The 15,704-nt window shown below is 40.5% G+C and overlaps 1 protein-coding gene across 2 annotated transcripts in view; it reads left to right on the plus strand.

The window, feature by feature from the left end:
* Positions 1 to 9,406, plus strand: part of mtss1lb (MTSS I-BAR domain containing 2b) — a 157,728-nt gene extending 148,322 nt beyond the window's left edge. For both annotated transcript variants that reach the window (XM_060911662.1, XM_060911661.1), the window contains exons 12-14: positions 2,080 to 2,244; positions 5,834 to 5,999; positions 7,453 to 9,406. In XM_060911662.1, coding sequence (XP_060767645.1) covers positions 2,080 to 2,244; positions 5,834 to 5,999; positions 7,453 to 8,219 — 1,098 coding nt within the window. In that variant the 3' untranslated portion in view covers positions 8,220 to 9,406. The remainder of the gene's footprint in view (positions 1 to 2,079; positions 2,245 to 5,833; positions 6,000 to 7,452) is intronic.
* Positions 9,407 to 15,704: the final 6,298 nt, after the last annotated feature.

Raw genomic sequence — 15,704 nt, forward strand, 5'->3', positions numbered from 1 at the left:
GGAATAAAAATATTTAATGGTAAGAACATACATATATATATATTATTATTTTTTTTTTTCAAGAACTGTGATAACCTGGCGACTTGTCCCCACCAGCTGGGATAGGCTCCAGCTTGCCTGCAACCCTGTAGAACAGGATAAGTGGCTACAGATAATGGATGGATGGATGGATGGATGGATGGATGGAACTTTTCAAGAATTATTAACTTTTTTCCAATAATTATTAATTATTTTTCAAGAATTATGAACTGTTTCTCAAAATCCAGTGAATGTGGATAGAATAAAACAGTTATTCCACTCAGTCTCGTCATATGTGGCTTATAGCCAACTCAGTGCTCTACGCCTTATCAGCTATCAGCTCACGCACGACTCGATTTCATGGAATAACTTAATTATATTGACATTTTCGGGGCGGCACGGTGGTGTAGTGGTTAGCGCTGTTGCCTCACAGCAAGAAGGTCCGGGTTCGAGCACCGTGGCCGGCAAGGGCCTTTCTGTGCGGAGTTTGCATGTTCTCCCCGTGTCCGCGTGGGTTTCCTCCGGGTGCTCCGGTTTCCCCCGCAGTCCAAAGACATGCAGGTTAGGTTAACTGGTGACTCTAAATTGACCGTAGGTGTGAATGTGAGTGTGAATGGTTGTCTGTGTCTATGTGTCAGCCCTGTGATGACCTGGCGACTTGTCCAGGGTGTACCCCGCTTTTCGCCCGTAGTCAGCTGGGATAGGCTCCAGCTTGCCTGCGACCCTGTAGAAGGATAAAGCGGCTAGAGATAATGAGATTAGATTGTTTCATCTATAATATACAGTACACTACTGAAAGAAAAAGAAAATATTTTTAAATTGTTTGAGATATTTTAGTATCAGATGTATATTATATACAGTTTTTTTTTAAATTTATGTATTCAGTTCACACACTATTTACTTAATTTCTAAATATGCTAAAGAATGGCAAGTAGTAGGAATGTCATTCAGATGGTAGCACATCCTAACACAATCCTTTTATCACGGAGTCTCAACAACTTGTCTCAATAATCCTAATACTTCAAGCTGACTTAAGTATTTTAGTTACTTCTTTAAAAAACAACCACCTTTCCGATGTATAAAAAGCGATATAATATTTTTAAGAATGATAATTAGACAAAATTGTAATAGATTTTTCTTACCCAAAGTAATAAACAGTACTCATAGTGGAAACAGATCTTTGGACTCGAGTGTATGTAGAGTAAATATTTGTATTTATGCATAAAACCATATATATTTATTCCGTTGTGGTTTTAATAATATATTACAGTAGTGTCAGGAAAGTGTGGATGGTTATGGCACTGTAAAGGAATTAGTGGATTCTTTGACCTCAACGTTTCTGTTCTGTTCTGTGCCCTCTGACTGTTCTTGTCTTCGTTCCCTCACTTGGACTCTGCTTCCGGGCCACACGGTTGTAGGATTGGTACCTACTCTCACTGTCTGAATCTTGTCTCTCCATTCCGCAGTTTGGCTCGTCCTTCGCTACCTTCCGCCCTGCTCTCTCTCACACTGGCTCCATCAGGCCTTTCTCTGTCATACTTCCTGCGTCCCCACCCTATAGTCGCTCCCCTGGATCCACCACTTCCTCTCCCACATCAAAGGTTCCTTGCTGGAAGGTTTGTTCCCATGGGCACAGTTTCTTTGCAAATATTATTCTTTTCTTTTGCTTATTTATACCTTTGCATTTAATTCGCTTGTCCTGAATAATTATTTTCATTTATTGTTTTTCAATTGCTTTAATTTCATTTCCTGCTTAACTTCATTCATTACCTCATTTTGCTCCTTAACACAAGCCTTTTGTTTTTCCTCTATCCTGATTTCAAATCTCTGTGCTTGGAGATTTGAAAAACAGAGCAGGCCGAGGATGGTACGTCCTTTTCAGAACTTTGAGTTCACTCAACTCGAATACAAATTGTACAGGCCAGTGCTAAATGCACACATCAAGAGTATCTGCGTGAAAGGACACTCAAACTGCTGGATAGTGGGCGGGTTTTTTTTCTTATCCCAGAGAAAATGGATAGGTTATTTATTACCATGAAATAACCATGCTTACTCCTTCAGGATTGGTCCAAGGCAGGCTTGCATGAGCAGCCAGCAGCTAACACGCTCCAGAGGAGGAAGGAGACGAGAGAATCGGAATCATCGCCCCAATCTCAAAGCTATGCTGGAGTGCATCCTGATGATCCTCAGAGGCCCAGGATGACCCCTGCCACCATTGCAGCTAAGGTAATGTTCATAAAGACTAACAAAATGCCAATATAATTAACAGTTATTCCACGAAATTGAGTCGTACATGATCTGATAGCCAAGTCGGCTATAATCCATGTACGACGAGACTGAGTAGAATAACTGTTTTATTGTATCCAGAGTCACTGGATTTTGAGAAACAGATCCTTTTTATTTTTATATTTTGCAAATTCAATAAATAAAAACTTTATACAAAACGTCCGACAAAATCATTTCCGCTTAGAATGTAAACAAAACCGGCGAAATGACAGGAGCAATTGATGAAAAATGCTACAAAATAATTATTGAAAAATAAAAACAAGACACGTTCTTACCATCAAATACTTTTATTCCATATTTAATTGCTTTTTTGTATTTTTTGGTGTTTTGTTCTTCTTCTTTAGGGTTTTTTGGCGGTTGGCAAACCAACTTAAAGGTGCATTACTGCCACTGACTGGGCTGGAGTGTAGAACAGGAGATATTAGGAGGGGGGAAAAAACAAACCCTATATTCTTTTAGCTATTTCTGTTTCTTTTAAATACTTGATAACAAAGTGATATATCTGACTTGATGCATGCCGCCATTTTGTTTTTCTCTACTCACGGTATACGAGTTGATAGCCTAGTAGTAGATTAGCCAATCAGAGCGTGCGATTGCTCATATCCGGTGAGTATGGATAGAACAAAAATCATTATAATGGCAACCATGTAAGAACATATTGTATAGATAGCTTTTAATAAGGGTACCATATGAAAATCAGTGCATGTACATGCCAGAATACTGTAAATAGTCAAACAAACAAAAAAAAGTTTTGAACTTGAATTCTTGTAGAAGGTGATCCTTCTTGATTTCCAATATTCATTGGTATAATGGGTGCAGTTAATCGTGAAGCATTCCTACCACTTCCAAGGAATTTTGTTCACTCGCTTATCTGTCCTCTTAAAGGACACTGAAAAATCAGCTTTCCAAGATGGCATCATGACTAGCTCATGGCTCGCAAATGCCTTTGATGCAGCGAGTCTGTTTGGATATATTATAGGATTTCTATGTGTATGCTTGGCGATTTCTACCCGTATGCGTATGCTTGCTTTACGGCAGCTGGCAGTCCATTACTGCCACCTTCTGGAACTAGTCTATTACTGTTTCAAGGGTGAAAACAAAATGAAAACGAAACTGATTTTACCTGGAATTCTGTTTCGTTTTAGTTTGTGTTGTATTATTCATTGCACTTTTTATTTCGTTTTTTTTTAAATGTCATTTTTATTTTTATTTCAGTTAATGAAATTATTTTTTATGGCTAGTTTTAGTCTTAGTTTTCATTAACAATATTACGGTACCTCTGCGTACCATTTCCCAAAACCACACCGATTTGGGGAATTGGTGACTCGAAATTGCCCATAGGTGTGAATGAGCGTGTAAATGTGCACCCATGGTGCCCTGTAGTGGACTGGTGTCCTATCCATTGTTTATCCCCCCCACCCACACGCACACACACACACACAACAGTTTCCTGATAAGGATAAAGCAGTTGCTGAAGATGAATGAATGAAATTAACGATGATGTACGCTTTATGACCAAAAAGTTTGTGGACACCTTAACATCACGCCCATATGTTGGTCCCAAACTGCTGCCACAAACTTTGCAGCACACGATTGTCTTAGACGTCTTTATAAACTGTCGCATTAAAAGATCTCTTCACTGGCTCTAAGGGACCCGAACATGTTCCAGACATGGTTTGTTAAGGTATAAGTGGAAGAACTTGAGTCAGCCATGCTCTAAAATCTAGTGGAAAGCCTTCCTAGAAAGATTAGAGGTTATTTAGCAAAGCAAGGACTAAATCTGGAATGGGATGTCCAAAAAGCACATATTGGTCACGATGTCCACAGCCTTTTACCTATATAGTATATGATGTACAGTGGTGCTTGAAAGTTTGTGAACCCTTCATAATTTTCTATATTTCTGCATAAAAATGACCTAAAACATCATCAGATTTTCACACAAGTCCTCAAAGTAGATAAAGAGAACCCAGGTGAACAAATGAGACAAAAATATTATACTTGGTCATTTATTTATTGAGGAAAATGGTCCAATATTACATATTTGTGCATGGCAAAAGTATGTGAACCTTTGCTTTCAGTATCTGGTGTGACCCCCTTGTGCAGCAATAACTGCAACTATTGTTTCTGGTAACTGTTGATCAGTCCTGCACACCGGCTTGGAGGAATTTTAGCCCATTCCTCCGTACAGAACAGCTTCAACTCTGGGATGTTGGTGGGTTTCCTCACATGAATTGCTCGCTTCAGGTCCTTCCACAACATTTCAATTGGATTAAGGTCAGGACTTTGACTTGGCCATTCCAAAACATTAACTTTATTCTTCTTTAACTATTCTTTGGTAGAATGACTTGTGTGCTTAGGGTCGTTGTCTTGCTGCATGACCCACCTTCTCTTGAGATTCAGTTCATGGACAGATGTCCTGACATTTTCCTTTAGAATTAACTGGTATAATTCAGCAAGCATAATGATGGCAAGCCGTCCTGGCCAAGCTGCAGCAAAACAGGCCCAAACCATGATACTACCACCACCATGTTTCACCGATGGGATAAGGTTCTTATGCTGGAATGCAGTGTTTTCCTTTCTCCAAACATAACGCTTCTCATTTAAACCAAAAAGTTCTATTTTGGTCTCATCCGTCCACAAAACATTTTTCCAATAGCCTTCTGGCTTGTCCATGTGATCTTTAGCAAACTGTAGATGAGCAGCCTTGTTCATTTTGGAGAGCAGTGGCTTTCTTCTTGCAACCCTGCCATGCACACCATTGTTGTTCAGTGTTCTCCTGATGGTGGACTCATGAACATTAACATTAGCCAATGTGAGAGAGGCCTTCAGTTGCTTAGAAGTTACCCTGGGGTCCTTTGTGACCTCGCCGACTATTACACACCTTGCTCTTGGAGTGATCTTTGTTGATTGACCACTCCTGGGGAGGGTAACAATGGTCTTGAATTTCCTCCATTTGTACACAATCTGTCTGACTGTGGATTGGTGGAGTCCAAACTCTTTAGAGATGGTTTTGTAACCTTTTCCAACCTGATGAGCATCAACAACGCTTTTTCTGAGGTCCTCAGAAATCTCCTTTGTTCGTGCCATGATACACTTCCACAAACATGTGTTGTGAAGATCAGACTTTGATAGATCCCTGTTCTTTAAATAAAACAGGGTGCCCACTCACACCTGATTGTTATCCCTTTGATTTGAAAACACCTGACTCTAATTTCACCTTCAAATTAACTGCTAATCCTAGAGGTTCACATACTTTTGCCACTCACAGATACAGTATGTAATATTGGATCATTTTCCTCAATAAAAAAATGACCAAGTAAAATATTTTTGTCTCATTTGTTTAACTGGGTTCTCTTTATCTACTTTTAGGACTTGTGTGAAAATCTGATGATGTTTTAGGTCATATTCATGCAGAAATATAGAAAATTCTAAAGGGTTCACAAACTTTCAAGCACCACTGTATTTGTTTAATGGATATAAATAACAGTTATTCACCATTTTTGTTCAATATATTTATTCACTATTCTAGCATGGTGAGGAGGTGTCCCCAGCAGCCAGTGATCTGGCCATGGTGCTCACTCGTGGCCTCAGTATGGAGCAGCAGAAGAGCAGCAGAGACTCACTTCAATATTCTAGTGGATATAGCACTCAGACGACCACTCCGTCATGCTCTGAGGACACTATTCCCTCCCAAGGTAAAGCTCATGTTTATCATACATACAGAGGGATGACTGGACGGGACTTTTGGTGTAACATAGACGTTTATTAGTGAGTCATAGACGAAGCCATGGCCCAAGGATACAGCACACTTCATCCAATGCCATTTCACCCAATAGTTAAGACATTTCTTCCAAAGCCTTTTTCATATGCACCATCAATTATTTTATACTTCAGGTATTTGTTTGTTCGAAAAAAGGAGGAATTCTCAACAGAATTTGACCGAAGCAAAACACATTTTTGCAGCGTGCAGTTTAACCACCCACCACTCACGAAACGCGAGTTGTGAAATCTAATGGCGAGTAAAGATCACCTCAAACTCGCCTTTCTCGGCGAGTGTGTTCAAAACAATTAGTTCCTACCTAGTTTTCATGTAAAATCCAAGAAATATTCGACAAAAACTCCTTCCTCGCACACGACTCTCGGGCATGCTCCGGACTGTGCGTGCCCCTTATTAAGACTGGCTGTATGATCAATTAAACGGCTTCACTGGACTCAAAGCTCGGAGAGCAGCCTGTAATGGTACCGTAAGGGTCGCTCGTTTGCTTTACAAAAATGTTTTCCGCTTCGGTCAAATTCTATTGAGAATTCTTCTTTCGGATTGGTTTAAAAATTTACAGCAATTTGTCACACATATTGTCACCTCGCTATCATTAAGCGTATATTTCCATTTATTACGGGGAGACGCAGTCATAAACCTGCTTAATGCACTCCCTTAAATGAATTATGGTTTGTTTATATCTCGATTTTGTCGCACATATTGTCACCACATATAAAATAATTGATAGCGCATATGAAAAAGGCTTTGGACAAAATGGCATTGGACGAAACGGTCATTGGGTGAAGTGTCCTGATCCCTGGCCTAATGGTTAGAGAAGCAGTTTTGGGACCAAAAGGGCACTGGTTCAATTCCCTGGACCAGCAGGAATGGCTGAAGTGCACCTAACCCCCACTGCACCCCAGGCTGCTCTGGTTATGTTGCTCTGGATAAGAGCTTCTGCTAAATGGCATTAATTTAATGTAATGAATCAAAGTGGCAAATAAAACAGTGGTAAGAAAGCCAAGCGACAGCCATCAGATCCTGGGAAGCATTAGTGGTTGACCATTGATGTTGCTTTTGTGGTGTATCTCACATGGCTGGAAGTAGTGAGCGCTTGTCAGAGCTAATGGAACATTGGAGTTGCCAAGTGTAACAGGCCTTGGTTGAGGCCAATCCTTCCTATTAAAGCAACTAATCTAGATCCTGAAGCACTGATACAGAATGAGTGTATGCCAAGTAAACATATTCAGTAGAACTGATGGAAAAATGGACGTGTAATGCTTTTCTTTATTCTTGGTCAAATTTTAATCATGCACTGGTATGATTAAAATATTAGTGTGCTTGCTTTTCCATTTATGCATTATTCCTTTGTCTTTCTTATGCCCTTGCAGGCTCTGATTATGATTGCTACTCTGTAAATGGTGACGCTGAAGCTGATGGCCAGTCTGAATTTGATAAATCATCCACAATCCCACGCCACAGCAATATTGCTCAGAACTACCGCCGTATGATCCAGACCAAACGACCAGCCAGCACAGCTGGCTTGCCCAGCGCCATGGGTGCCCAAGGAGGCTCTGGTGGTGGGGGTGGAGGAACGGGCACTCCCGGCACCGCCACCATCCGCCGAACACCCTCCACAAAGCCTGGGGTGAGGCGCACTCTCTCCAATGCAGGCCCCATTCCTATCCGGCCGCCCATTGTGCCAGTTAAGACGCCCACCGTGCCTGACTCCCCTGGTGGCTACCCAGGGCCTCCAGCACGTGTGGGCAGTGAGGAGTGTGTGTTCTACGCAGCAGATGATTCTTCTCCTGCTGCTCTGGAGTATGTGAAGGCTTCACCGAAGCGCCTGAGCTTGCCCAATGCAGCTTGGGGCACAGCAGGTGCCGAGATGAGTGTGTACGGGCAGCCGGGAGAAGAAGACCAACTGCTTGCCGCTAACCGTCACAGCCTGGTTGAAAAAATTGGTGAGCTGGTGGCCAGTGCCCAAGCCCTGGGAGATGGCCAGTACCCTTTTCCCTCATTGGCACCAGAGGGCCAGACCGATCCACAGAGTAAATGTCCCCCGCAGGAAGGAGAGGACATGTTGGTATCTATCCGTCGAGGCGTCCGGCTGCGCAAGACCGTCTCCAATGACCGTTCAGCACCACGCATATTGTGACAGCTATCAGAGAGATAAATGAAAGTGCGGTTTAAAAAAAGCACTCTGCGCGGACTCTGTAGAGAACCACCTACGAAAAGAAGAGGATGAAAAAAAAATTCAATTCAATGTTTAAAAGAAGTCGTTATAGTAAGTAACGATCATCAGAAAAAAATAGAAGTAAAATTCTAAATAACAACAGGCTCAGGCCACTGTAACTTGTAGCGTGTCTGGACGCATGTTTGTCTTATTAACACTACCCATCATGGCAGGATAGTCAGGCTCTAGCAACACACTGGGCAGATGCAAGAACAAGGAATCGGGACATTAGGAGACGAGGCTTTTTGAAAACACAAAACATCCCCTAAATCTGGACTTCAGGAATTAGTGCTGGAAAAGCTCATCGAATGAACAGAGGATAATTGGGGTGCACAGTCTCATCAAGAGACTTTCCCTGTATTTCACCCCACTGCCACCTCCAGCTCTGTAACATCACACGGCCAGCTGAAACAACGGCGACAGAGCTGTCTGTGATTGGTCAGTGTGACTGTCGATCAGGCTGAAGATGAGCGGGGCTCTGCTGCAGGTCAGCTTGTGGTTCTGGAAATGATCTTCTTTTAGCAAACCTCTGTTAGCTTGTTTGTTTGTTTGTTTGTTTGTTTGTTTGTTTGTTTGTTTGTTTGTTTTTATTCTAAGCAAATAATCTTGGTTGCAGATCCTGAAGTTGAAGGTTGTGTATATCAGGTGTATGTATTTTTTAGAATTGACCTAAAAAAAAATGCCAATATAATGTGGAGCAATAATTTTTCTGTTCAACAGTTGAAGAAAAACAGAATTACAAGAATAGTTTTTAATGCATATACGTGCAGGGGATGTACACAGGGCAAAGCCTTGGGTAATTCGGTTCTGGTTGTGATATTCGGGAAAGGAAGTGGAGGAGTCCAAGAAAAGCAAAGAGGAAGTCAAGCACTTTGAGGACACAGTATTGGCCATGAGGGGTCAGTGTAGCTGCACTGTGTACAGTAAATGTGGAGAGGAGAAGAGCTTTTCACCCTAAAGCAGGGGGCCAAACTGAGGGCATGTCGGGCTAAAGTCCAGCACAGTTTGGTGATCTGTCCATGCTGTTAAAGAAAATTACATATTTAAATAATATTGGCTTTCTTTCATGGGATATCAGATATATTCCATTCAGCTAGCGTGATATTGAACAAGTCAAATATGAGTTCAGTATCATGCTAGCCGAATGGAATATATCTGATATACCATGAAAAAAAGCTAATGTTACTTTACATTTCAAAAATGCTTATATTATATTACTATTATACACACACGTTCCTTTCAGGTGTTCAACACGTCTTTCTCTTTCAAAATTCTCTCAAAATCTTCCATATTTAACAAAGCAAACCTGGCGGCCATGTTTGTTTACAAATTGTCACAGTCTCTTGCTAGCGTGGACGTTTTACGTTTCCGACATGCGACGTCGTGTTGTCTTGACAACCATGCAATATTGTAAACCATATTCAACACTCATTCTCCGCTGGGTAGAGTGACGTAATACACGTAGGATAAGCGATACGCTAACAACCAAACGAATGAAACCCGCTAGAAGGGAATATAATACGTGTTTTTATTCCATCGAAACAGTGTCCTGTATGTATAATAATAAACTATCTGCAGAGAGAAGCAAGTGATCTAGCCAGAGTGTGATGAAGAACGGTCACAAAGATGGTCTTATTCAATTTAGTTTTTTACTGTTCAGTGTGGTTGCTTTTTTTTTTAATTTATTTATTCAAAAAATTCAAAAGAATTTTTCTCATCCTTACAGAATTTGTTAGCCAGCAGCCTATCAAGAGCAACCCTAGCAGCATTTCTGACAGAAGTTTAAATCTTTCATAGACATTCATAATCTTAAGTGCTTGCTAGCTGCTTACCATAAGCAAACCTGACAGGATTTCTTAAAGGGTTAGAGAACACTGATTTTTTTTCTTTTTCATCCTGACGTTCTATAGGCCAATTGGCCTGTCAGTTGCCAGCCTCTTATGAGGCTGTCTGCGTCTGTTGAGAGCACAAACACACAATGTACCGCCGGCTTGCTAGACCTGTCACAGCTTCATAACCATTCACACCTATGGTCAAGTTAGAGCCACCAATTAGCCTAACCTGCAGGTCTTTGGACTGTGAGGGAGGAAACCGGATCACCCAGAGGAAACCCATGCAGACACGGGGAGAACATGCAAACTCCACACAGAAAGGACAGTGCTAACCACTACATCACCGTGCCACTCGATAACACTGATAAACGTTCATCCATCCATCCATCCATCCATTATCTATAGCCGCTTATCCTGTTCTACAGGGTTGCAGGCAAGCTGGAGCCTATCCCAGCTGACTATGGGCGAGACGCAGGGTACACCCTGGACAAGTCACCAGGTTATCGCAGGGCTGACACAAAGACAAACAACCACACTGCAAAAAATGATATCTTAGCAAGTGAATATATCTTGAAAATAGTTGAAATGATCTAGCATTTCCTATTAGAAGAATACAAGACAAAAATTCTGAGATTATTAAACCTAGTTCTAGATTGCAACCAACTTATTCCAAGATGTCTTATCAAGTAAAAATATATCTGTCCATGTAGCAAGATAATTTCACTAGTATTAAGTAATTTTCTCCTCAAATTCAGTTTTCAATTTTTTGCAATACATTCACACTCACATATAAACGTTCATAATAATAATAATAATAATAATAATAATAATAATTTCAATTTATATAGTGCCTTTCTCACACCCAAGGTCGTTTTACAATTGAGGGGAAACAAAAGAGAGAGAGAGAGAGAGAGAGAGTCCACCAAAAGAGGGTCAGGATGTAATTCCAATGGCGTAGCTAACACAGTCCTACCAGGCGCACGAAGATAAATCCCACACTGCCTGCACAGCCGCCGCGATGCCACCGGGTAACATCATTGATAATCTAGAAGGCTCAGGCGAGTTATCTGCCTAACACAAGTTACAGGATTTCTGAGTGGATTTTTGACTTATATTTCTAAATGTTAATAATAGTTCATGCTAAATCAACATATCCAGTCAAATCAAGAACAACACTGGCTAACTCGACAAGGTATCAAAGACCTCTTTGAATGTAAACATACAAGCCCTTAATGCCCACATAGAAATGTTTCAAGGGTATGTTTTAAGATCCGACAAGACATTTTCCTTCTCAAAGCCGATTTCATGCACCGGCCATTGCAAAATGAAAAAGGAGACGGTATAAAAAATAGCTACTAGGTGTAGTAGGTGTGTTAGAGCAGAAACATCACCAAACTGGACTGACCTCTGGCCATACACAGCTGTAGCTGAGCACCCATGCCCTAACGGATGCTAGAAATGGCGTGGTAGTGAAAAGAGTGAAACAGAAAGTGAATCTGATGTGGAAATGAAAGACTGAGTTTGGGTGGTGATTTGTGTGTTTTTTTTAAACTCTTCCAAATTGAGATTTTTTTTTTTTGTGAACTGAGGCGAGTTGGTCTCACCTTTAGCTCCTGAGCCTCCAACCACACTGCTCTGACTCAGCGAGAAATCCTGGCGATTGGTAAATGAGCTGAGATGAAGGCACAAACCTGGTAGTTGTATGAAAACGAAAAGAAAGAGATTGTGTAGAGTCTGGTGTGGAACTACCGAGAGAAATGAGGTTGAGAAACACAGCAGGCAAAGGATAGACATCCAGTGCTTTATAATGTGAGCATTCCACTGCCTGATATAGAACATAGGACATGTTATGAAGTTAAACAATGTGGCATTTTATAAAATATCGCATGGACGCAGCGGTTTCCTGTGAGTACCCATTTCAAAGTGTGACGGGAAAGTATGCCTTTTGGATTTGGAGTGGGTAATAGGTGGCCAAAACACTGTTTTAGTCCTGTAGTGTCTGTCTGTGAGTGACCTTCTGTGCTCCCATGGTTCACTATAACCCCTGCCGTCTCGCCTAGTTCTGTCGCTCGAAATGACCACTACATGTGCGGCTAAATGGACACGTAATACTTATTAATATTTTCTGTTTGTTTTGGAATTATTTATTTTGCATAAATAGAGCACTCTGTTTTAGGAATGCCTGTCTTTTAGGAATAAAAAAAAAAGCATATCTGCTTTTCAAGAGTGTATAAACCTGTACCAGAAGAAATGGTGTGACGGGGCACGAGACTGGTATTATATGCCAAGTGCAACGATGATCACTCTTTCAGGAAGTACAGTACAGCTCTGTATATATAATCACATATATATACAGTAGATACATATACTTTAAAAGGAGGTGGACAGTAACTGTACTACTCGCACTGGTTAACATAACATCTGACACATTGGGCAAAAGTTTGGGAGAAGGAAAAAAAAGTCAAGGTCAAGTCTATGACAGCAGTATAGCAGAGTTTCTAGTCAAATTTAAGGAGGAAAAAAAAAGATCACGTCGAATAACAAACCAGTATTTATGGACTGTTTGAATGTGTAACATGCTGATTTCTTGTCATGCTACGAGTAACATCGCTCTGATATTTCACACTGACCCTGATACGAACGCATGCAGTGAGTGTGAAAAAGACCAAGAGACAGAAGGATGAAAGAAAGAGAACAGAGTGAAGAAGAAGAAGAAAAGTACAATGGTGATGCAAAGCAGCAAAATATAGCAGACAGAAAAGTACTGAGACATGAAATCATAAAGAAGGAATGATTAAATTCTACTGGGAGATGGAAAAAAAAACAATGAAGGAATTATCATCCTCACTCTTTCTCTCTATCAGGGGTGTCAAATTCCATTCCAGGAGCTAAATTTTAAGTTTGTTTTCCGTGCACAATTTAACTGGATCTCAATTACCTGATAAATCAATAAATATCCATATTAGAGACCTAGATACTTAATGAAGTCATTCAATACACAGACATTAAAACTGCTCCCAGTCTGCGCTGGAAAATGAACAGATATCTGTGGACAAAATATAAGAATATTGTTGCGGGAAGATGTTTCAAATCCAGTATAAGGGCCCGGTCCCACAATACCCGATAACTATAACTATGACTGTACCTGTGCCTGAATTTAGTTCCAGTCTGGAGCAGTCACACCACAACTATAATCCCGACTATAATATCGCTTGGTCCTGTCACTCAGGGAAATAAATACGTGCAACTTAGGAATAGTCAATGAAGTTTTTTCCAAGTAGTAGCACATTATTCCAGGTCATACTGTACAGCTTGGACTTCAAAACAACCCATGTACTGTACACACTCTGGTGGCTGACTGCAATACGGATAGGTCACGGATTACGGATTATGGAAATATAATAAAAAAAGGATACAAAATACAGAGTGGTTACGGATTTTAATATGGATGCATCACGGATGCTAATAATTCACGGATGTTTCAGTATATTACACATCGGTTACGGATTTCATACAGATGATGCATCACGGATAAAAAACTAACAAGTCTAAAACGGTTAAATGTTTGGACTATCCTACCTGCATTTATATGTTTATTCATTTACGATTGATAATTCACGGAAAATAATCACATATACGTGAATAAAAGATCCGTGCTTTGTATTACATTTTGTATTTTCCATGAATCCATATTCCATGACTTCGTGATGCAACAAGGATGTGCAAAGATGCCCAGGGAAAATAGCACGTGCTCAGACAATGTCACATGTAAACAATTACCTGATTGGTCAGATGTTTTATCGGATCAGGTCCTTGCCTGGGAAAATCACTCCAGAAGCAATCTCACCGATACGGATAAACCCAGGCCTGCGCTATAGGGATATAGGTTATCGGTCTGGTGTGAGCACCAACCACATAAACTGCAGGGGATTGATTTATTTATAGTTATTGTTTTAGTTATAGTTATCGGTATTGTGGGACCGGGCCTTAAGCGTTCTTTAATTGCGTCAAAATTTAAACGTGGAACTGCTGTGTGCTTGAGAATGTGTTGTTTAGCATTTCTAGAAGTTAGCTAGAAAACTGTCAAAATTTCAGCCAGCTATGTTTGTTAGCTTGCTAGTTTAGACTATTTGGCCTCAAGCGTAACTACCATATGCTTGGTAACATACTGTCTATCAGTTCTAGAAGTTATTTTGAGATCTGTCTCTAAATTTCAGCCAGCTGTGTTAGCTTGCTAGTTTAGAACATTTGGCAAGACTATTCGGTAAGCAAATAATGTGACTTATTGGAGCAAAGTCATTTAGCATGTTTGAGTGTAATTCACATGGTGACACTATTTTACAAACTCAGATAGTGGAATTTTATCAGGGGAACTTAACTTTATAAAATCTTAAAGTGCTAGTTTTACGAAAATGACCATAAAATCCCAGGTTATCTGTGTGTGATTTGCTCAAATAGGTTGTAAAGTTCACTGATAAATAAAAAATTGGTTCGAAAAATAAATTTTTTGCATCTGAATTCTGTTCCAGAAATCACTAAAAGCTTGTCCGCCATTAGATCGCAGCGATTTATTGGTCAACGGCGCTGCATGCATGACGTCATATGTGCAACTGCCTTCTTTTGTAAAGCTCTCTACACAACTTTACGACAACAAGGACGAAGAAGTGACTCAGAGTAAGCATGTTTTGGTTTGGTTTTAAATCAGTAATTGTCTGTTGTCTATCTAAATATTATATTTGGCCACATAGAAACTACCTTAGAACGTTATTGATCTGACTAAGGACAACTAATTCATTCAAGCAACAGGCTAAACACAAGCTCGGTGTTTACTGTGCGGTGGTGAGCTCTTTGGGACGGCGCTTCTGACTTTTGTTTCCAGATCGTAGGAACTGCTCCGCGTACCAGACATTGCTCGAATCCTTCTATGTGAATTTACCTCACAAATGTATCTTTTTCAAAAATGTATGGAGCAGACACCAAACCGTCCTGTCGGCTTGAAGTTACCTCTGTTTGTCCGTACAAATCGAACCCATTCATTCTGTAAGTGTCCTGTCGACTACCATGGATCGAAATTCTGCTTTTTTTAATCAGCTACACTTGAACAGCCTTGAACAACACACCTCTTAGGAGGCTTGGTTTGGTTTTAAGTTTTGTTTGTTTGTTTTTTTGAATAAAAAATTGTTAAATTTTGCAAAGCAGACAAAGCCAGAAATGCCGTGAACTTTCAAGTGTTGCGCATATGATGTCACTTCCTTTGAACAAACAATGACTTACCATGAACGCATTTGTGTAATGGCAGACTCAAAGAGCCAAACTTTACCAGCTAAATAGAACATGTTCCTGGTCTCGTATTAAAATACAATTTAGAGAGTAAACTATTTAACATGTCTAGTTTTATAAGGTACTAGCAGGTTGCCTGGGTTTTGCAAAATTCTGAGTTGCCCCCAGACATCCATGTCAAATTTGGTGAAGATCTGTTGATGTTAACCCAAGACTAACAAAGATCCAAACATCCACTACCCAGGGGCCCACCGGAGACCCCCTGGGGCCCAAATATGGAATTTCTGAGTTCTGC

This window comes from Neoarius graeffei, chromosome 27, assembly GCF_027579695.1.
Source record: "Neoarius graeffei isolate fNeoGra1 chromosome 27, fNeoGra1.pri, whole genome shotgun sequence".
Taxonomy (NCBI): domain Eukaryota; kingdom Metazoa; phylum Chordata; class Actinopteri; order Siluriformes; family Ariidae; genus Neoarius; species Neoarius graeffei.